Source organism: Amblyomma americanum, chromosome 9 (assembly GCF_052857255.1).
Source record: "Amblyomma americanum isolate KBUSLIRL-KWMA chromosome 9, ASM5285725v1, whole genome shotgun sequence".
NCBI lineage: Eukaryota > Metazoa > Arthropoda > Arachnida > Ixodida > Ixodidae > Amblyomma > Amblyomma americanum.
Window position 1 is genome coordinate 79,657,018 of NC_135505.1, and position 23,480 is coordinate 79,680,497.

General features: G+C 51.1%; 1 protein-coding gene across 1 annotated transcript in view; it reads left to right on the forward strand.

Moving 5' to 3' along the window:
* LOC144105465 (growth arrest-specific protein 2-like) overlaps positions 1-23,480 on the forward strand; it is a 237,009-nt gene that overhangs the window by 55,626 nt on the left and 157,903 nt on the right. Inside the window, exon 2 of the mRNA XM_077638585.1 lies at positions 19,924-20,413. Within this exon, the coding sequence (XP_077494711.1) occupies positions 20,198-20,413 (216 nt within the window). The 5' untranslated portion in view covers positions 19,924-20,197. The remainder of the gene's footprint in view (positions 1-19,923; positions 20,414-23,480) is intronic.

Consider the following 23,480-nt stretch of genomic DNA (forward strand, 5'->3'; position numbering starts at 1 on the left):
GCTGCGATTCCTCCCGCTGTTTTTAACGCTCCTCAGCTCGCATATCCCGCCTGGCTGTTTTCAAGAGAGCGGGTTTGGTGTTCACAAGACTCGACTTGTTATTGCTTTCTGTATGTGTCCCCCTGTTTCGAATGAAGCCTCTGCATGCGTTATGTTAAGGTGAAGTTATGTTCGCAACGGCTTCAATAAATCACCGAGGGCTCAACGGGAATTGGTGAAGCCTCGTGGTAGCTTTCAAATATGTCTGTTTTGAGACGCATACAGCGAAGAACATGCCCATGACGGGCGACAGACGGAAATAGGTGGATGGCGCTTCTTGACGGGGTCTTCACCCTCGTCACAGATGAGTGACGAAATTGCAGACTCCGGGGCAAAATATGCCCAAGGCATTAGAATTTATCTCGAGGAACCAGATGACCTGTTGTGCAACGTACTGCAGTGCGTTTCACCCCCTGACGGTAACAAAAGGGGCGAATGGCAGTTTTGTGTTGTCATGAACAGAAATTTACGGGAGGCAGATTCCCGAAAAAATAAATTCTTTCTGCGTTGGCCCTGCTATAGTCATTCAGCTGATAATCATTCCGACACCTGGAGCAAACGTATTCGCGCGTAAGTCTATGGTATTGTCATGACATGACATGAAATTGACATAGAGAGGCCATCTAAAGCGAAGAGAGCATAACGCGTGGTCTCTTAGTGTAACGGGTTGGGTTGCAAGAGAATGCAGACATATAGTCGGATACAACTCAAGAACGCGGCGGTTGAATTTCGATGGAGGCGAAATTCTAGAGGCCCGCGTACTGTGCGATGTCAGGGCACGTTAAAGAACTCCAGGTGGCCTTTCCGGAGCCCTTCACTACGGCGTCCCTCATAGCCTGAGTCGCTTTCGGACGTTGAACCCCCATAAACTAAACGGAACTATAAACAACTCAAGAACGTAGCGGCTTTTCCCTGTCAAAGGACCTTCTTCTAGTCAATGGCGTCGGCCGATTTTCAGCACCCTACCAGCGTGACAATACAGGGAGTGGCGCCGCAATGGAGAGAGGGGTGTAATCTCGACCACAGAGGGAAGGGATTATGCGGTTTCATCTACCACTCCCTGCTTTCTCACACTAGCAAGGTGATGAGAATCCGCCTACGCCATTGGCTGGAAGGGGGTTCTTTGGCGGGCAAAAGCCGATGAGTTCTTAAGTTGTATCCAAATATAGGTGGGTGCGACAGAAAGACAGGTGGCCGGATCAGATTAGGAAGGTCGCAGGGATATCGATCCGCAGCTGGCACAGGACGGGGTTCATTGGAGGGATTTGGGAGAGATCCTTGGCTTGAAGTGGACGTCGTCAGGCTGATGGTAATAATGCATAGGGCAGTCATGCGAGCCATTTGCCGTAAATCACGTGAGCAGCATCTCGCTGATGAAGCTGTGCACATCAATGGCATAGTTTCACGCAGTTACCTACTCAAGATTTGAGTGACTTATGAAATTACGGTGAGTGCCTGGGCGCCAGTATGTTCAGTCGTTTCACGGCAAACTGCTTTTGAAATACATTGAAACGATGAGCTCTTTCGCGTTGCTGGGGCATTACATTCATAGTAAAGTGTGGTAATAGAATACCGATTGTCCATAAACATCGACTTGTGTGCCATCGCGTGGGGGAACGTCGGCTGGTTTAAGGATTGGGTAGCTGAAGGTTGACACTTGGAACTTCGACTGCCGCTTGAGTTTCGAAACCGAGGAGGCTTTTTACAGTGGCGTTGCATAGTATCGGCATATAACCACTTATTGTTGTGGAACTAAAATTAAATTGCATGAAGAGTGCGCGGGGGACTTTGTGTCACGTCGAGGGCACACTTGAGCGCTGTTGTACTACTGTGGACAAAGGTTTCTGGGACGCGTGTTTTTGTAAAAACGTTTATTGTAGCTCCGCCTCGCTACCCAGTCGCCTGATATTGTGGACGGAGGAGTATTTAGGCCTTTAATGCCTTCAAGCAGTTTCAGCCGACTGGACAGCGAGGTGTGGAGCTACAATAAACGTTTTTCCTAGAGCTCGCGTCTCGGAAACTTTTGTCCATAGTAGTACTATTGCACGTGTGCGCCATTGGTTCGGGTACCGTGGGAACAGCGGCTGCAGGTCTTCCCCGCACATAGCTGTTTTCGTCACTTTGTTGTATGTTTGGACTGTCTGGTGTCATCTCTGTGAGAGTTTTTTTTTTAATTCTGGAGCGCTCTGGAGCGTTTGAATTTGTCCCAATGCCTATAGCGGCTGCACCTTTTTGTTTTGGCCGTGAGCGCGAAATCGTGGCTCTTTGGATAGCCTGCTGTGGCTGCTGCATTTTGATGGACATAGATCAAAATACTCCCATAGTATACTCCCAGAAATACTCCTAGGGCGAAGGAGTAATAGTGACAGCGGCTTACGGACGTTTGTACCGGCCCACAGGTGGAAATTGGACTCTAGTAGGAAACAACTTAAAAAGAAAGAAATAGAACTGTGTGCCACGGTCCGCGGTGTCCTGTATTACTTCGCTGGCCAACCACGACAGTATGAAATCAGTTTTTAATGTTTAAATTTATCAAACAAGCCTGACGCATCAAAATTATTGAACTTATAATTTCGTATTTTGATTAGCTTCTTGTTTAGGTAACAAGAGAAGATTTATCTCGCTGTACTTTTCGTCATGGTGAAATTCTGTGCGGCGTTCCTCAGTCGGGATTGTGCTTCGCTGCAGACTTCAGTTGTATCAGACTGTACAGCTTAACCTCGTTATACCGAAGTTTTAGAGGTCCGGCGATTACTTCGTTACAGCCGTAGCTTCGTTATAGCCGGTGTTGACCGGACTTCCGAGGGGAATCGTCATTCTTTCGTTATGTACCTTATTTTGTTATAAGCCGCTTCGTTATAATGAGTTTCGGCTATAGTACAGATCGAGCGGCTGTTGTAGTACCATAATATTTTAGTATTACCTTCCAAACGTGTAGGCTCTTAGTGTAACTGCGACTACTGAGAGCATCGGCGCGACGGCTCACCACCATCATACCCCAGCAGTAGGTGTGCCGTCTCCCCCATTGTGGCCGCCAGAGCGCCCTCTCTCCCATGACCCTCGCCTGCCCCTTTCCGTGCATGTGTGTCTGCGTGTGTTTCAGCACCTAAGCGGGCGCTTCCTCCTTCGCCCCTGTGCTCACTGCGCAGTCCCGAAAATCGCATTTGTCACGGCTGAGTTCGCATGACCGCGCCTGCCGTCGCCTGTGCGCGAAATTTGGATGTTACGTCGAACGACGCGCATCCCCCCTTCCCTTCCTTCTCTCTCTTCGGGTGTGTCTGACGCGTCTGGGGCGGCTGCGACTGCGATGATGGCACGTGTGGTGCACACACGGCGTGCGTTAGCATGCGCCTGTGGCTCTACTGTTCCGTGCCGCCTCCTGAGAAAGGATGCAATAACGGCACAGCCAGTGGTGAGGCTGCTCGAGATTGGTTGGCGGGACCTAGCGGTCGGTGTTGTCGACACTAGAGTGCACCATGGACGCCTGTCCTAAGTGTTGGCGGTGAAGAGCTTGTTCGATGAACAGCGCCAGTCGTAATAACATAGGGGAACCGCAACGAGAGCAGCAATGGCGTGAGCGTTGCTGATAACTTCAACGAACTTTGTTAGGGGCGATAAGGACATTTTGTTACCTTGATTAATTAAGAGTTCGTGGAGCGATTCCAAGCTTCCGAAAGCCGCTTACGGTTTCAGCGGCAGCGCTAGGCAGTCAGTGAACACATAAAAAAAATTGAAGTTTTCCACGCGCACGAAACAACTGACATCACAGAAGCAATCTTTGGGTGAGCCGTGTTGAATTGTACGCGCAGTAGGAGTATAAGGGCAAAAAAATGGCACCCGTAGCCACGGCAGAGCGAGTCTTATATGCTGCGCTGTCAAAACTCGCGCCGTATGTACACACTGAACTTTCGGAATTCGAACGAATTTATTAAAGCTGCCAGTTTAATGAAGTGAAGTGAAATATGAGCTCGGCCTTGACAGGTAGTATATACTGTGCGAGTGCCATTTTAATAATATTCACAGTTCTATAGCGTGGGCGCTGATGCACAGTTAGTTTTAGGTCTCTTACAGTGACGCGAATCCAGCTAGAGGGCGCGTCTTGCTCTGCGTAAACTCTTTCCGCAACCTCCTCTCGTCAACGTCCTTCTCGGCCTCCGCCGTCTCGTCTTGCGCTGTGTTGGCGCGCGTAACCCTTTCTGTCTGTGAACCGCTCTCATCACGCCTCCGTCGTCGGTGTCTGCGGCGGCGGAGGGCGAACGGGGGAGGGGGGGGGGGGGCGACGTTTAGTGCGTCTTTGTTGATGCCCACTCGCGCGCTTCTCCGAGCGTGTGTTGGAAGCTTGCGTGCCTTGCGCATGTTGGTGCCGCACACTTCCTCGTAGGCGGCGGGCGCCGCAAACCGGAACGGGGAAATGCTCTAAACTCGATGCAAACAAAGTAAAAAGGTAGAAAGGTGCGCGCGTGTGTGTGGGAGTTTTATTTATCGTTTGGCGTCGATTTGTGCTGTTTGTGCGTCGTTGTTCAGGAGGCTCGTCACCTTGGAAGACACGTTGCACGCGCTTGTATTCAACAGATCTCACCTGCTTTCCTGGATCGCCTCGCCACCCGTGTTCCCCGTTGCTTTTGCTGTGTTTTTTAAATTTTCTCTATGTATGGTTTATCGTTATACTCTAGTTATGATAGATGACGTTTGTGTAACTGAGTTACGGGGTGCCTTTTAGTTGGTATACGTGCTGTTGTCATTGCTGATTGGTTGATGGAGCGAAATACTCGGGATTGAAGCAAAAATTGAAAAAAAAAAGAAATCGAACAGGGTTCCACAAGCCTGTTGACCATGCAGTCGGTTGATATCCTTTGAAGCTGCGACGGCGTCATCATGTCAGTCTCTGCGGAGGGCACGTGTTCGATTTTACTTTTCGCTTCAGCCTGGATATGAATTTTTGCCAAAGGCCTAATATCGTATCCTGTCCACAATTTCACCAGCGCTGCGACTAGGAACAAGAACAGAGAAGGAAGACAAGGACAAGCGCTACTAACAACTGAAAGTTTATTTGAAAAAAACACGGATTATATGCACACAACTGACAACCCAAAGCGCCTGCGCTTCCCCCACCAGGCACGCAAAAGAGAGTTAAAAATCTACGTGCTACGTAGTTGCTACGTAGTTGGACCTTGAACAAGTCACGCGCCCAATTCCGTGTGCTTGGTGAAAAAGAAAAAAAAAACTGTTAAGCTGGCAGTTTTAATAGAAAGAGTTCCGTGTCGGGGCGCTTCGACGACACTCCAGCCAAATGTGGCCGTGGTGAAGAATCGGAGTAGAATAGTATCCGGCCATTACTCTCTACCGCCAAAACTTCGGGCAAATCTCTTTTGACTGCAAATTTCGCCACGGTGCTATACAGGGCGAATTCTTTATCTTATCCCGTTGCGGTGTGGTAAACGTGGCGTGCTGAAATCCCAAACTGCCGTGAACCCTGTGCCCCGCCGCGGTGGCTCAGTGGTTAGGGCGCTCGACTACTGATCCGGAGTTCCCGGGTTCGAACCCGACCGCGGCGGCTGCGTTTTTATGGAGGAAAAACGCTAAGGCGCCCGTGTGCTGTGCGATGTCAGTGCACGTTAAAGATCCCCAGGTGGTCGAAATTATTCCGGAGCCCTCCACTACGGCACCTCTTCTTCCTTTCTTCTTTCACCCCCTCCTTTATCCCTTCCCTTACGGCGCGGTTCAGGTGTCCAACGATATATGAGACAGATACTGCGCCATTTCCTTTCCCCCAAAACCAATTATTATTATTATTATGAACCCTGTGGCTGTTCCTCTGCTTGCGTGGCCTCTCTTCTCGACTTATTCAGACCTATAGACTATGCGCGCACTGCTCTCGGCTTACGCTTTCGGTGGAGCTATGAGACGATAAAAACTCTCATCACCCAATTAATAATGCTTGGCGCCTTTTGAAGTCCTGATGCAGCTCACTCTCCCAACTATCGAAGATCAGGGCAGGCACGCACTTGTAACATTGCCATTACTTCGTATACATTTCCTTTAACACGGAGTTTTAGAATTGCGGGACTCTATCGGTTAAGGGAATAGCGGGGGCTAGTATGGGAATAGTATGGGTTAAATGATCAGCGGGGCTATTCCATTAACCCATAGGGTCCTCCTGTTCTGAAGCTCTCTGATGCTGTCCATCTTAGAGTGGTTGGCTTCATATGAACTCGGCGGATCACCAACGGGCCGCGCCTGTGCAAACGCTTCTTTTAACTGCACCCTACAGTGCTGACCCCCAGTGCAGCATATCCCCGACACCTCCTTTTTCAAGACGAAGACGGGACTGCGAAGCACCCCTACCCGATGAAGTGATCTTTCGGCTCCTCCCCCGCTTCGGTCATTGGCGGGCCAGAACTCTTACACAATTTTCCTACCTCATCATCTTGTCCTCCTCCCGCGAAGCTCAGCAAACTAAAAATAAATGCTAATTAGTACGTGTGAACAGATGCTCTCGGCGCTTGTGGGCCTTGGGGGACTCTCGTGGCGTGGGGCGCGCCTTTCTCTGTTTACCTAGTGCCTCTGTTTACCGTTAGGTGTGTTCGCGCAGGCCTAATGACGAGCGCGGGTCGGCCGCCCTCCCACGGGGGTTCCTGCTCTTGGCACGTGCGAAGGGGGCAGCCTTTGCCTCTGCTATGCAACCCGGGGTGGCGCTTCGTCGGCGTGCGTAATGGCGAAGTCGACCTTAATTGAGAGGAGACGCCGTGGCGCGTCTCTTAATTTGTCCCGCGTGGGTCGCTTACGCGTTCCCTGTGGGAACGCGCCCGCAGTGTGAGCGCGCGCCTGCCCTCTACCTTCCCCTACGCTTCCACACTTGAGTTTCCCTGTCCTGTCGGTTGGAGGAGCGTCTGGCGACCTTGACGGCGTGTCGCGCGTTTTGAGGGCTTACCGTTGAAAACTGGAACTGGCGCGTGAGAGACGACGTTACACGTTCAGAAACGCCAACTGTACTACACCTTGCGAGCCGCCGCGGTGGCTCAGTGGTTACTGCACTCGGCTGCTGCCCGAAAGACACATGTTCGATCCCGGCCGCGGAAGTCGAATTTCGTTGGAGACGAAATTCCAGAGGCCGGTGTACTGTCCGATGTCTGTTGCAGGTTAAAAAAACCGAGGTGGTCTGAATTTTCAGAGCCACCCACTACGGCGTCCCTCATAGCTTGATACCCCTGTCACGGGGGAACCGCAACGGCTTTTGAGAATCGGGTACTTATATCCAAAGCCGTAAGGAGTGCAGCTACACGGTACAAATGTAGCGCCTTTGCCGCTAAGGGCCTTGGGGGCGAAGGCGTCCATTCGAGACCTTTGGGGCCCAACGGCGCGGCCTTAGAGAACCTTCGATCGCAGTGCCGTCCAACGTCAAAAAGTAAAAGCAGTGAAAAAAAAAGATGCAGCCAACAATGTTTGAAAACATCGTTAGAAATACGAAAGGTGTGTCCGGCTGTGCTTTTTGTGCGGATGTTTATATGTTCTACCCAGATTTTAAGTCAGTAAAGTGTTGCAGCAACACTGAGCGCCCCTGGTGGCCAAGGCAAAATACAAAACCCGTTGCTGCTGATGAGAGTAGCTGTCGCAGTTCTTTTAAGCAAGCAATAAGAATAAAAAATTGACTGAGCTCTACGAATGAACAGAATTCCCCACTTGAATTTTGAAACACTCCAGCCGCTTCAAGCTAGCGAGGGGTAAGCCTCAACGACTGTTTCACCTTTGGGCTGCAGCGCATAGCCGTGTTGCTGCTCCTTTGAGCTTTCGCACCTTTGGTGAAAAGAGGTGCCAAGTGCAAAGGTGTTTATTCGAAGCGCCGGTCGTTTATCGAAGAGCGTCGCAACGGGCACACTCCCAGGGAGTCCCTCAGTATCTTTGCTTGATAGCCAAGGTCACGTGTTTCAAGTTGAAGCTGTATCGAGTGGTCGCTCACCGAGGGCTGCGCAGAATATGCACGTCGCCCTTGGCTGTTATTTTCTACGCGTGCTCTCCTGCCTCTCTTGTGTGTATACACTTGCGGGTGGCGCTATCTCGCACCCTTATTAAGATGCGTGGCACGTTCTTGGATGCTTGTATAGGCAGGCGACCTCCATAGCGGGCACGTCCTCCGGCTGGTAGGCTGGGGATTTCTCGGACGCGGATTGTCTTCTCCCGGGTTTTTAAAAACTGCACTTCGCCCCACTTAGCAGTTTTCAGCGAGAGAACGCGGTGGTTCCATCGGTTGCGGGGCGCTAAGCTGGTGACGGCTGTCTTACGTGTCCCGTTGTTCCAGTTCCCACGGATACGGTAGATGACACGTATCCTGCGCGGTTGTCTTGGGGACGCTCTTTGAGCCGAGGTTTCTCACACTGCCCCGTGCCTTCGCAAGCGTGACAAACTGAAAACGAGGGAATAAAAAAAAGTTAATGGGACGCGGTGCTAAATGTGCCTGCTTGCGAGTTTTCGGAGTCGAGACCGATGATGCGTCGTTTGCTTTGGGGGTTGCGGCGTATAGGGTATGAGGTGATTTCGGCCCGCTGACGTGCACCGTGTGCTACAATTCGCATGAAGCGCACTGCAGGTTGGGAGCGCGAGGCGACAGCTTCCTCAATACCGATGTTCCTGGGCCATTTCGAGACCTCGATGTAGGTCCTGGAAGCCGTGGCATTGCGCTCACATACACCTTCCACTCCACTCCCCAGAACTTGCTAGGCAGAGTGTATGAAAATGCCAGCACTTAGGAGTCTCAGTACGTTCGTGAGTCTTATCTATCTAGCAGCGTTTCACTGTATATAGCTTGTACCACTGTGCAAATTTTCTTAGGTCCTTAAAAAGGGTAATCCTGAGTCTCGGTAATGGAGCGTTTCACTTGTCCCCATTACTGCCATATGGTGGAGTACGTTGAGTTGCTGAACAGGAGTACTGAAACTGGGGGAAAAAATTGGAGGGCACGCTTAAGCTCCACCTTAAGGGTTAGACACAATAGTGTAATGTGTTAATTCCCGTATATGCAGAACGCCATTCTATACATTCATGATCCCTGGGGAGTCCTCATAACCCTCCCGGCGCAGTGGTGCAGCGGTTAAACGATGCTCCACTGCCCTTCGATGGAAGGTTCTCTCAGTCGTGAGCCTTAATTTTGAACCCTGGTTGCTCTTCCCGAGCGACTAATTATTAATTTGACTGCCACCTGCAATTTGGCGCGTTTTTGCTATGGTAGAGATCTTGCATGAAAAGGGTAAGGTTCGTAACCTCACGAACCGTTGCAGTGGGCCGTCTTGAACAGAACGTTGTTGCCTGATAGTGGCGTTAATTGAGCATATACTGGCCTCATATACCCTTTCTCTTTAAATCCTACGATTAAGAGGTTGCTTCTTTAAGGTCAGACGCAAAAAGTGTGCGCTTACTTTAGCGCTCTTTCCTTCAGTTTTCCTTTGGTCTCACTGGTTCTCCGAAGAAATGCTTTAGGTCGACGCCCCCTATTTCAGGCGCTTATAACGGCTCTTCGCGAGTCATTCAAAGCGAACAGCCTTGACTGGAAGTGAATGAAAGCGCAGCGCACAACCCCGATACACGGGCTGAATTTCTTCTTCTTTTGCGGACGCGCTTCGCTGGACTCAGATGCGCGGGTCCCGCTTCACTGCGACGGGAAAGTGTAGAGATACTGAATCGCTGCTGAGGTTAATTGCCGCCGCTGGCAGCCTTTGGGGCGTTGGTTTGTAATTAATGCTCTCCCGCCCGCGCGCCTCATTTCGCGTAGTTTCTATACGCCCGCTCGGCGGTGAGGAAAGTGCGAAGAAAAAAAATTACTCGCTGTGATTCTTCGCTCTATATGTTCGTGCATTGGTTGTATTGTTGTCGATGATATTAACCTTCTTTGCAGCACTTGGAAAAAAATAATTAAAGGGTCAACGTTCACGTAATGTCACGCTGCAGTGTCTGCATCAGCTATAAAGGTGGCACTGTCTGTTGAAGGGGCCATACGCGCATGTGTAAACGATTCTGTAGGTCACGTGGCCTATCGATGACGGGACTAATTGGCTGTGTCGGAACGCAACATATGGTGACTTCATCCATGTCATTCAGTGCTCGCGGTGGGATCTTCGCACAATAAGCCTTTAACAGCTGACACTGCCACGACGAGCTTGAAGTTCTCGTTCACTGGCCTCACTACTGTGTCTTCTGGAGTCCTCATCACCATCATCAGCCTGGCTACGCCCACTGCAGGGCAAAGGCCTCTCCCATGTCTCTCCAATTAACCCTATCCTTTGCCATCTGCATCCACCCTTTGCCTGCAAACTTCTTAATCTCATCCGTCCACCTAACCTTCTGCCGCCCCCTGCTACGCTTGCCTTCTCTTGGAATCCAGTCCGTTACCATTATGGACCAGCGGTTATCTTGCCTTCGCAGTTCATGCCCTTCCCAAGCCCATTTCTTCCTCTTGATTTCTACTAAGATGTCATTAACACGCGTTTGTTCCCTCACCCACTCTGCCCGCTTCCGGTCTCTTAACGTTACACCTATCATTTTTTTTCTATAGGATTAAGGCCCGATAAACATGGGGGAACTCAACTGTCTCCTTCGTGTCCCTGCGCTCAGATCTCTTCAAAATGGCGCCGTGGATGTTTCAACATGCCCAGTTGTGTCTGGAGCGCACAGTAAGCCAGTGCTTATTCGCTATAGCATCAAGGCAAAGTGCTACGTAATCACTGGCTATGTGCTCACGATTCATCGCCCTCACATGGGCTTTAATTCTTGTGGGCCACGTTTGCGGTGGCGGCTTATCCAAATGCTGCGGCTTATCCACTTGATTCACATTTCTGGCGCGGATTGGCCGTTACCTGAAAGCAGCTCATTCGCGCCTTTCATATCGCATGGGGCTGTAAAGCTGTGCTTGTGACCTAGGAAGTTGTAAGTACAATGGGCCCGGAAGTCATTTTTTCTGGTGCAAGGCATCAGAAGGCTAATATTGTAACATGTGAACAAGGAAATACATAGAAACAATTGACAATTACTAAATAATAAGGCAATAACTAGAGTAAAAAAAAAGAAGAAACGTCGGCGGTGACACATATTTCGCGCTTTGCTTGCTTGCGCCGGTGCCTACATATACCCGTCGCAATCGACGTCATGCGGCGGTCTCTGATTACGGCGTAGTTTCAGCGTAGGCGTCGGAATAATTGCGCCCACACTCTGACGGCCTCTCGCGTTCCCGACGTGCTTCGCGAGAGCGTTGGAACAAAGCACAGCCTCTCCTAAGCATTTTCTCGGCCTCTGACCGTAATTCGGGGTCCTATTACAAGCCCGTTTTTTACTGTTCTGTCTTTTTCTTCTTTGCTGCCTTTCTGCCCTCTTCCGAGATTCGCTTTCAGCTTCTTGGCGCCTGTGTGTGTAATGATCAAGGAATGCGCGCGCGCGAAGATCGCACCTTGTTATTCAGCCCCCCCCCCCCCCCCCCCCTCCTTCCTCTCGCTGTTTTCCCGCGCGTGTTTCTGAGGTGAACCGTGAGCCCGTGCTTACGTGGAGCCGTGTGGTGCAGTACACCAAACGAGGGCAGCGAATGTGCTATTTCCAGCTGGTGCTGTGGCTGCCTGCCTTTCCCGTATTTCTTTGCTAATAGCGCGGCGAGAGTTTCGTGCACTGGTGTTCTTTGGCGCTGCGTTTAAACAGCGCCCCGTGTAGTGTGGCGAACAAAGCGAGTGTACAACGTATGAAGGCGACAGGCGCGCGTTAGAAAAAAAAAGGGGGGGGGGGGGGGGTAAAGGCGCTGCTCCGCTCACTCGTTTTCATTTGGCACTACCTGAGTCATTATTACCACCTGTAGCAGTTTACAACTGCTGCAGCATGATCTAAGCCAAAAAGAAACAAATTGGGACTCTACCTGCAGGCACTGCGCTTTGTTCTTGGGACCAACGGTTGGTCGCCTGGGGCGTCCCGGCGGAGTTAGTCTCTGAGGGGCTATAGTTGCTGTTCCAAGGAGAAATTATTTAGCAACAAAGTCACAATCCCCAAAGGGCTAACCTTTTTAACATTTTAACTTCTAGCCGCATTCCCCGGGCTTCAGCGGTATTTGTCTGTGAAGCTTCCGAGTAGCAGGTGTAACTGGCTCACTGGCCGCCTCAATCGCGCTGTGAGTAGGCGCTGTGAGTAGGCGCTGGCGTCCACCTACTAATTGAGGCAGCTATGCGCATTTCCTTTTCTCAGAACCAACGGTGTGTTTAGACTCCATTGGTTTTGAGGAAAGGAAATAATAATAATAATTGGTTTTTGGGGAAAGGAAATGGCGCAGTATTCATATATCGTTGAACACCTGAACCGCGTCGTCAAGGAAGGGATAATTAAAGGAGAGAGAGAAAGAAGAAAGAGGTGCCGTAGTGGAGGGCTCCGGAATAATTTCGACCACCTGGGGATCTTTAACGTGCACTGACATCGCACAGCACACAGGCGCCTTAGCGTTTTTCCTCCATAAAAACGCAGCCGCCGCGGTCGGGTTAGAACCCGGGAACCCCGGTTCAGTAGCCGAGCGTTCGAGCCACTGAGCCACCGCGGCGGGTGGCGGTGATGTCCACCTGCAAAAAACTGCGCTTTCGCACAATATTTCGTGCTAAGCAGTGCTAATAATAATAATAATAATAATAATAATAATAATAATAATAATTGGTTTTTGGGAAAGGAAATGGCGCAGTATCTGTCTCATATATCGTTGGACACCTGAACCGCGCCGTAAGGGAAGGGATAAGGGGAGGAGTGAAAGAGGAAAGGAAGAAGAAGGTGCCGTAGTGGAGGGCTCCGGAATAATCTCGACCACCTGGGGATCTTTAACGTGCACTGACATCGCACAGCACACGGGAGCCTTAGCGTTTTTCCTCCATAAAAACGCAGCCGCCGCGGTCGGGTTCGAACCCTGGTACTCCGGATCAGTAGTGGAGCGCCTTAACCACTGAGCCACCGCGGCGGGTGCTAAACCGTGAGTCATTTTTTAGTGCGTTCCGGATCGTACTGGGCTCATCCCTCAATGCTCTGTTATTAGCCTTCTGCTGCGGCAGCCGTAGTCACCCTGTCACAGGAATTTTTTTCATCTGTACGGATGAGGATGACCGTCTTGTGTATACGTCAGTATACGGCGACGAGGAAAGAGTTGAAAGTGCGTACGCGGCTCTGCCAGCAGCGAATGGAGGCGCAGTCTTTTGTCCGCGATCCTCTATGACCTCCGAACAAACCTCCTTGGCGGCGTTTACATGAACCCGACAGGGTCGGGTTGAGTCGAGTTATTGGGTTGAAAATTGGTAAGCGCGCGCTGATGCGCGTTTGAAGTCGAGGGGTGGGTTCCACTCAACTCCGCGCTACAGGGGATGTGCTCACGCTGTCGAGTCGAACAGTCGGCGTAGTGGGACGGGAGATAATATAGAGTCACTGCTGTAGTTATCCGTTCTCTGCTGCTGCAGTGTCCATAGTGTCTTCGCGTGGAAAAAACTAGACTGCTCGCCTTGATCCTATATCATGAGAGCCTCCCGTCGTGATGAATGCATTTACGATTTCTCGCAAGCGTGACGGACCTGAACGGATGAGGGTGAACTACTTTCCAACAGTCTCGGTGTTACAATGAATGGGGGAACTCGAGTTTTTCCTGCCTTGATAGGACTCTAACAAGGAGACAGGTTGCTCGGCTGAAGACCTCCGAAGTCGTTTGCAGAGCTGACTCTCCGTCTGTAAATGGAACGAGTGAAGATATGTCGTACAGGGACGCTTCCAGCATGGTGGTCAGCTCGCGCGTTCTGAAACACGACGAGTGACTTTTTACAGCAGCAGCTTCGCAGCCTTGGTGTAACATCGTGCTATGCCTATCGGGCAACGTGCACCGACGTCACGCATGGCGTCACCGTTGGTCCCTTGGCAACTGGCCGTGCTAATTGGCCCGAACATGCTGACGTCACGAATGACAGCACAGTGATTTCACGTGCGCCTTACTAGAGATGACAAATAATGAATGAACAATATGAAATTCGCCGTCAGAACCTGCTGTCGATGGATCTCGCCTTACACAGTGGTAACCGAAAAACGCTAAAAGTGTCGGCGTTCACTGTGTGCATTGGCGTTGGCTTTGGCAATGTCCTAGACGGCGATTGGTTTGAGGAAAGGAAGTGCGCTTAACTGGCTCCTTGGATATGCGGACGCCTCATTCGTGCTTTGATACATGTGGCGATGGTGAGAGGATGCATGAGGCTTGAGCGCTGTCAGCGGTGTGGCTCACATGCGGCACTGCAGTAATGCCTAGGCCGCAGCGTTCATTTGGTGATCAATCTCGCGATCAACCATTAACTGCATGCCACCTCCCAGCGTGGTAGGGAGGGAGCGCTGCCTACCCAGAGTGCGGAACGCAATCAAAGCAGGCTTTTGCAGTTGGACACCACCGCCACGTACATGAAAGCGAGATTGTGGTCTCCACTGAGCCACAGAGCCGGTTGTGCGCCTTTCCTTTCGTGAAAATGAACCGCTTTTGCAAAGTTGTCAACGCCAATGAACGCTATGAACGCAGTCGGCTCACTTGTTTTGTTTGGTATTTGAGGAGATTAAATGGCACAGTAACCGTCTCACATATCTCGGTGGACACCCGAACCGCGTCGTAAAGGAAGGGATAAAGGAGGAAGGGGAAGAAGAAAATTAAAACTGAAAATTGATAATAATAATTGTTTTTTTGGGGAAAGGAAATAGCGCAGTATCTGTCTCATATATCGTTGGACACCTGAACCGCGCCGTAAGGGAAGGGAGAAGGGAGGGAGTGAAAGAAGAAAGGAAGAAGGAGGTGCCTTAGTGGAGGGCTCCGGAATAATTTCGACCACCTGGGGATCTTTGACGTGCACTGACATAGCACAGCACACGGGCGCCTTAGCGTTTTTCCTCCATAAAAACGCAGCCGCCGCGGTCGGGTTCGAACCCGGGAATTCCGGATCAGTAGTCGAACGCCCTAACCACTGAAAATTGAAAGTTAGATTTTGAGGAAAGACGCGGCGCTGCGCAGCGGCGGAACACCTGTGGCTCGGTGCTACTAGTGGCGCATGCGCAGTAGTGACTACGGAGCGAGAGAGAGAGAGAGAAGCATCCGCGGCGAGGCGCGCGTTGTGACGTCATGTGCCTCCTCGAAGCACCGCCACGGCGAAATAGCATGTTCGCGGCCAGTTAAGATTTCGCTTTAAAATTGAATTTGTTTTGAGGAAAAGAAGTGGCGCAGTAACTCTCTTACGTGTCGGTGGACACCCAAACCGCGCCGTATGGGAATGGATAGAGGAGGTAGTGTAAGAAGAAAGGAAGAAAACCTAGGGTGCCGTAATGGAGGTTTCCGGAATAATTTCGAGCACTTGGGGATCTTTAACCTGTGCTGACATCGCAGAGTACACGGGCGCCTTTGACATTTCGCCTACACCGAAACGCGGCCGCCTCGGTCGGGTTCGAACTCGGGTACTCCGGCTCAGTAATGCGCTCGTCTACCGTCCTGGGAGTTATCTTTCCCTTCCTAATGTTGTTTTTGTTGCCGCTTCCCAGTGCTGCAATAAAATTGTCCTGATATTCGTTAAGATCAAGTTCTGTGCTTGGAATCATGAACAGGTGCCGTTGGTGTTTCCTCAAGAGTGCGCAGGGTCAGAGAAATCTGCCCCATCACCCTATTCCCACGAGCGCTCCTCCGCTGCCGTCTTTCCCGTCTCGCCAGGAATTAATGTCCCGCGAAGGGAGGAGGCCGTACTATACGTAAAAGTTCGAGCCCCGCGGGTATGGGGGAAGTTAAGCGAGAAACGAAACGAACGAGGCACTAAAGAAGCGAGAATAACCCTTGGAGCTCGACGGCTGTCCGTCAGGCTTGGTTTGCGCCTGACGCGATAAGGGGGCGGCCTCCCGTTCCGCACCATGCCGCGTCGTTAACCATGGAGGTCGACCGGCGGCCACCTGAGACGCCCGGGCCACGGAGGGCGGCGACTTTTGTTTGTTTGTTTGTTACGTGTGGTCCTTTCCTGGACCCTTGTACACGGTAGGAGTACGGTTGCTGTTTCCCTTCCCGCACGCGTCATCATCTTGGGGACGTTTGTCGGCTGTAGACGCTTTCTTTTGATCCAATAGTGGCACGTATCTTGAAGAGCCAGCGTGACAACTGTTACGTGTATTCCAGCAGCGTTTGTTTGGGGCCGAGTTGGCTCACGATTTGAAAACTAGGATTTTGTAGCGCAAAACTTCAACACACGAAGACGAGAGGAGACGGTAAAGGGAAAATGTCATAAATGATTTTTTCGCTCTATAGATGGGCAAGGGTCGCTGACGGACGTGTTTTCTCGTGCGTCTTGGTGCGCGAACTTTGTTTTCGACGTCCGTTACTTGGCGTTATTAGTTTCGGAACCGTGATTCTGGAAAACAAAAGCGCCTCAAAAGAACCTTCAATTGACATTAAAATATGGTTTCGCAAAGATCTTTCACCAGCAGCGGTGCACTTGTGCCGGCTTTGAGTTTACTAGTTGTGAAGGTCTATCCTCCGTTGTCCTGCGATTGCCCATGCAAATGCGAGGCCTGCAGTCACCATGTAGATTAGTTAACTAAACGTAATGACAGAGACAGCTTTATTTTGCTGCGTATACGTTTAGGTGGCTGGCTTGGTGAGCGTTTCCGTGGTAAGGCCGACATATATTATTTTGCTGAGATGAAATGGAACCTTCTGAGATATTTCTTGAAATGAAACGAGACTTGTAGCAATTTGGCGCTCATTGAATAGAATCTTTCGCCGTTGAATAACCGTGAAGGGAGTTTTTCTCTGTACTGGTTGTGTCTTGCCCTGTTGTTGAGGGCCCCACTCTCAGTCCCGCAATATGCCCCCCCCCCCCCCCCCAATAAATGATTCTCACTCAGTGCCCTGTTGTTTGTATGGCGTTGAGATGTCTAGCGGCGTTTATATCTTCTCAGCGATGCCCTCAACATGCGAGTCTTGCTGCGGTTCCTTGAGTGAGTCGTCATGCGGATTCGTCCCTTATCTCTTCTCTCAGAGTGGCCGCCATTTTGATAAGGGCGGGACACTATGCTCAGTGCGCGAATTGGCGGCGGTGGGCGTTGCCCTATCGCGCCTTGCATCTGTTAGTGTCGCGTGGACTAGAAAATAGCAGGAAAAGAAGGGTGCACAAAAGCCGAATACGGCTCGTTTTATGTTCTCTGTTTTGTATTCTGGTCGCAGCTGCATGGTTTGTGTGCGTGCCCATTTCTTCCGCCCGTTTTCACGGCCAGTCGTTTTGTAAGTGTTTGTTTCCCTTAAGCCTAGTTCGAACGAGATCGACCACAACAAGGCCCCACCGCTGTGTGGCGCATGGGGAGTGCCGAGGAGCTTATACGGCCCGCCTCCGTTTATACTTTATAGAGATAGCATCTCAGCTTCGCGCTCCGAAGCGGTGTTGGTTCTTGAGGGTGCCATTGGACTCCTAAGGGCAGCGGCACGGTTTCGAAAAACGGCAATTGTCACGGCGGAAATCTAACGGTGCGCTGCTCCAGTGAAGAAGGCGCTATGGGCCTCGTTTGGCACGCGGACTTGGGCGTCACCAGTTGCGCGTGCCGTATTTCCCGGTATATAACTGGCGCGTTATCTTGCTTTACAGCGTTTGGCCAGCGCGACTTATATACAACGCTTCGCACGTGTTCAGGTGTAGCTGTTAACTTCGCTATGCGAGCGCGTTCTTTATGCTCCGCTCTTGTTACGGGCGTTGCGGAGAGTTTCGTCCAGCTTTCGCACTGAGCTTGTCAAATAATACTCCGAGAGTGGCTAAATATTACGTTTTCCCCAGCGGCGAAAGCCTGCGTGCATGCCCTACACTCTTAGGCAGGAATAAGCTTATATGGGATTAAAAAGGGAGTAAGCTTCCCTCTAGTGCACTTCCTTTTTGGGACAGGGTAATCTGCCCAAGTTCCGGAGTAGATGTCGACCACTAGGTATACGGAATGCTCACGTACTGTTGGCGTATATTCGGACTGCAAAGCATAGTAACTTAATGCAGTTATCAGTCGGAGTAGGCTTTTAAACGCGGCACCGGAGGTCCTGAAGTTAGGAAATAGAGGATATTGAATCCTCGGTTTAAATCTTGGTAACAACTATAACTTCCCATGTTTTGAGGAGGGAATTTGCTTCCGTGGTCAGCCTTAAGCATTCAGCATTTTTGGTGATGGAAATCTACACCCTACTCTGTCCCTTAAAGGGGGGGGGGGGGGGGGGGGCGCTGGAGGAGAACTTGTTACTTTTTCACTCCTTTCGTGCTTAGGGTGTATTGTCGGGCTCGGAACGATGCTTGCGCCACCTCACTCAGTTTTTATGGAGAAGACCACGCAAACACTCTCGCAGGCAGGGATGAGATTGGTTCGCAAGATGACCTCGCGTGTATGCTTATCTTAAAGCGCTTCTTTGTAATCTTTGTCGGATAATTTTTCTAGTTATAACATTAGTTTGATACTACTTTGATCTAATCAGTTATCGAATGCAGGAATTATTTAGCGGCCTGCGTTATCTGTTGCTTTACCAAGACAAACTTCAACGCCGGTCGCTGTGCAGAGTCAGAACGCCTGTCTAAAACGCCCGAACTACATTCTCGGAATTCCTCCGCCCTGAACACGTGACACGCGTTGATAATGCGTCGATCGACACGGCTCTAGGGTGCGTGCGAGTAATCGGACCACTGTGGCCGCACATGCTGACGTGCAGCCTGTCTGGAACCAGGCGTTATCTCTGGATGAATTATTAAGGTTTCCTTCTTTCGTTTAACCCGTAAGCTTAGTTCATTCTTGCCTTCCTGTTACTACATGGTTCGTGTGCATCCAGAACTCTCTGCTGGGTCGCCCTACAAAAAATGTTTGCCCTGAGTACGAGCGTTTTCGTCGTGCTTTTTTGCGCACTTTTTTTTTGTCATATGGATCGCCCGCCAAGCGGAAGGAATCGAGGTCGCCTTCGCGCCTGTGAAACGTATAACGGTAACTCGCCTGGAAGGGGAGCGGCCGGTGCGTGATTTACTCTTCTGTGCAGCGTGGCTGCAGTAGCTCTTCTCAGCGCCTTGCCGGCGTGGGTGGGGAAGGGAGAGTGGTCGTCGTGGCAGCGGCGAGACCTTTCAGACAATTGGCGGGCTGATCAACGACCGATTGTTTCCGCACAGGCGTTGGTTGGGGCTCCGCTGGGATGTCGCTGCGGCGACGTCTCTTCTAAGGGCCCCCGAAGACGCCGCGAAAGCGGGACACACTGGAACTGCGTATAGATCGGGTCCTTTTGTTTTGTCTCGCTTCCGGTGATAAGGGGACGTGTGTCCATGTGCCCCTTCTTTAGTCGACGTAGTAATGCCGCGGTTAATTAATCCGGTCTGACTGCTGGTATGACATGGAGCACCGGCTACTTCTTAGTAGTACGATGATGTACTTCTTAGTGACGCTCGGTTTTTACTTGCGGTGAATCGCTGTCGTAAAGGGATGCTGTTACGCGGCGGCTCCAGTTTGCTCACTTTGGGATCGGGATTAAGTCTTACATTGGTCACGCATCCGGATGTCTGAAGCTTTTAGAGAAAGTTTCCAATTCAGTACTAAAGTTTTGTTCGCGCCTTGCCTTTATCATTACGGTATAGCATATCTGGAGGCGTGACTAGGGTGACTGCTACCCGCTTCGGTAACCTGGCGGCAACACATGAGGAGAAAACATAGTAGAGAAACAAACCTGAAAAACAAAACAGTAGAAAAACAAAAATTATTTATAGTGCATAGTTGTCACCGGAAGCCGTACGAACCAGATGCAGCATAAACTTTGCTGACCTCATGCTTTCACTGTTGAGTGGCGGCTACAAAGTGGCAGCAGTTGTTCGATGATCTCTCTCCCGTGTTATTGCGCAGGCGAGGCGGCAACCCAGACGAGACATCGAGGCGCACTCGGCCCCCGGTCTGCCGGACCTTTCCGAGGATCATCGCCGGGCTACAAAGCAGCACGGAGGGCGAAGCCATGAGCTTCGTCCGGACCAGTAGGCGGAGGCCAGTGTCGCGTCTGCAGTGTCACCTCGAAACCACGTGAAAAGAAGGCACCACCCGTGGAAAGCACCTCCACCACCGCAGTAACCATCCCCACCTGGCGACCAGTGGTGGCGCCAAACTGACCAAGGGCGACTTGAATATGGCGAGCAGCGGGTCCCTGATGAGGACGGCGTACCCGACCAACAACGGTAGCACCCCCAGCGCCGCCGGGACGAGGCCGAACCGGGCTGGTCTGCGCAGTGCTGGCAGCAACAGTGCCACCAGCAATGGTGCCGGAGGGTACCCGCCGTGGCGCCGGGTCAGCGGCGATTTCTGCCTGGACCTCGCCAAGGAGGACCGGCAGGTCGCGGAAACGGTGAGCAGCGTGTGCACTGTGCATAGTTTTTTTTTTTTTTACAGCGCTAGCTGTTAGGCGCCCGCCCCTGGCTTGCGTGTCGTAGTCGTCCAGAGTCCTCGCCGTTGGCGTAACCCGTGAATACGTTAATGGCGTGCACCCACCGGATAATTATATCTCGGTCAACCTGGGTCTCATAAGCCTGCGGGTGGCTCTATTTGGAACAGCCGTCTGCCAGTGCAGGGGTGCATCACGTGACCACTACACTAGTGCGATGTGAGGTAACTGTATATTTTCAACCTCAAAATATCCCCAAAGCTAAACGTCCAAACAGCTGTCGCTGAACATCGCGTTACACAGTCGTGACCATCCTGTCAGTTTTTTTTTAATTTCCCGCCCTTCACCATTGGCTGAAGCGAGGCTGCAGTAGGCCTCAGTCAATTACCAAGAGTGAACGCGAGGCCATTCGAGAATGCAGGAACCGATTCGTGAAGGAATCGTTATAGGGTACCCACAGTCTTCTTTTTTTATGTGCTTGTTTATCACCTAGGTCTTTCATGCCCATTATCACGTGGGCGGTTTTTAACACGATAGCGTTAAAGGCCCCCGTTCACCAGAAAATCCGGTGTCGGAGTTGTCGTCGTTGCGAGTGAAAAATCGCGGGCATGACTCTGGCAGGTGGTCCTCAGAGAGCAACCTAGGTGGTAGGTGTCCCACCAAGGTCACGTGACCTTGCGGCGTCATCACAACCTGCCCACCGGATAGTGAGCAAACTGCCCTCCGTGGCAGCTGACCGTTAATGATTGGTCGTTAGAGGTTGCAGCTGAAGAGCAGCCTGGGTCGCTTAAGTCCCGCCGGTGGCAGCGCCTGCAGCCATCGCAGAGCAGTGGCGGATCGCTTAACCGCTGCACCACTTCGTCACGAGTGGAATGAGGACGCCCAGGGATCTGTGATTGTCAAGTAGTTAATGACCAGTTCTGCACATATGGGCATTAACCCATTAAGCTATCGTGTCAGACCCGTCGTCGCCGTCGGCGTAAGCGGTGAGTGCACTCACCTTACATCACGGTACACCTGGGTCGCATAACCTTACGGGTGGTTCTGTTTCGAACAGCCACCTGGCAAAACTAAATGCCTACACAGCTGTCGCTGAATCTCGCGTTACATAGTCGTAACCGTCCTGTGAGTTTTTTTTTTTCCCTTGGTGGAATGCGCTTAACGGCACCTGTCATCTCCGCTTAATTCTGTCTGTTTTGTTTTCGAATTTCTAAGCAGCGCAAGAGTAGAATAGTGTATAGTGCACTGCCCGGTTGCAGTGAGCGTAACGCAGTGAGTGGCCGCTGGTCGATGGTGCGCGCACGGCACGCGAAAGCAGCGAAACAACAGCACGTGGAGATAAGGAGTATCTGGCGTGGTCTGGGGCGCGTGTCAACTTTGGGTGCGTCCACTTAAAAGATGCTGAAGGCACCCGTTTCGGCAGCCTAGCTGTGTACGTCAGTGCCAGTGCGAGTTTGTCGGCCTCCAGCTGACACTGCGGTGCACGCCAAAGCTCCTTCCTTTCGCTGCTGGGAACCCTGAAGCGTGCAGCATTCGGCGTTCAGAGGTCCGTGTTCAAAAGCTGTACGCGCACAGGGTCGCCAAGCTAAGGTTACTGAAGAGTCGAAGCCCCTGCAATGGTGCGTAATGTTTCTGAGGGCACACCCCCTGTCACTACCTCTAGACTGATAGCTGTGTCAGGGTGGTTGCGTTGACGTTGTGGTAGGTGCAGTTAGTTGTAGGAACAATTGCAGTGTGACTCTCGTCATAAAAGAATGCTCTATGAAGAGGCTGCCCCGGTGGCTGAGTGGTTATGGCGCTTGGCTGCTGGCCCGAAGGACGCGGGTTCGATCCCGGCCGCGGCGGTCGAATTTCGATGGAGGCGAAATTCTAGGGGCCCGTGTACTGTGCGATGTCATCATCATCATCATCATCATCATCATCATCAGCCTTACTACACCCACTGCAGGGCAAAGGCCTCTCCCATGTCTCTCCAATTAACCCTATCCTTTGCCAGCTGCATCCACCCTTTGCCTGCAAACTTCTTAATCTCATCCGCCCATCTAACCTTCTGCCGCCCCCTGCTACGCTTACTTTCTCTTGGAACCCACTCCGTTACCCTTAAAGACCAGCGGTTATCTTGCCTTCGCGTCACATGCCCTGCCCAAGCCCATTTCTTTCTCTTGATTTCGACTAGGATGTCATTAACCCGTGTTTGTTCCCTCACCCACTCTGCCCGCTTCCGATCTCTTAACGTTACACCTATCATTTTTCTTTCCATGGCTCGCTGCGTTGTCCTTAACTTAAGCTGAACTCTTTTCGTTAGCCTCCACGTTTCTGCCCCGTAGGTCAGTACCGGTAAGATTATGCTGTTGTTCACTTTCCTCTTGAGGGAAATTGGTAAACTGCTACTCATGATCTGCGAGAATTTGCCATATGCGCTCCACCCCATTCTTATCCTTCTAGTTATCTCCCTCTCATGATCCGGATCAGCTGTCACTACCTGCCCTAAGTAGACGTATTCCGGCACAATTTCTAGGCTCTCGCTGCCAATTGTGAACTGTTGTTCCCTTGCTAGACTGTTGAACATTACCTTGGTTTTCTGCATGTTAATTTTTAGACCCATCGATCTGCTCTGCCTGTCTAACTCGTTGATCATGATTTGCAGTTCACCTCCTGAGTGACTCAGCAAGGCAATGTCATCAGCAAATCTCAGATTATTTAGGTATTCTCCATTTATTCTTATTCCCAACTGTTCCCAATTCAGGCCTCGAAATACCTCCTGCAAACATGCGGTGAACAGCATTGGCGATATCGTGTCTCCTTGCCTGACGCCCTTCCTTATTGGAATTTTATTGCTGACTTTATGGAGGACTATAGTAGCTGTGCAGTTGCTATATATATCTTCCAGTATTTTGACATAAGGCTCTTCAACCCCCTGATTACGCAATGCCTGTATGACTGCTGAGGTTTCCACTGAGTCGAATGCTTTCTCGTAATCAATGAAAGCTATATATAGAGGTTGGTTATATTCTGCGCATTTCTCTATCAC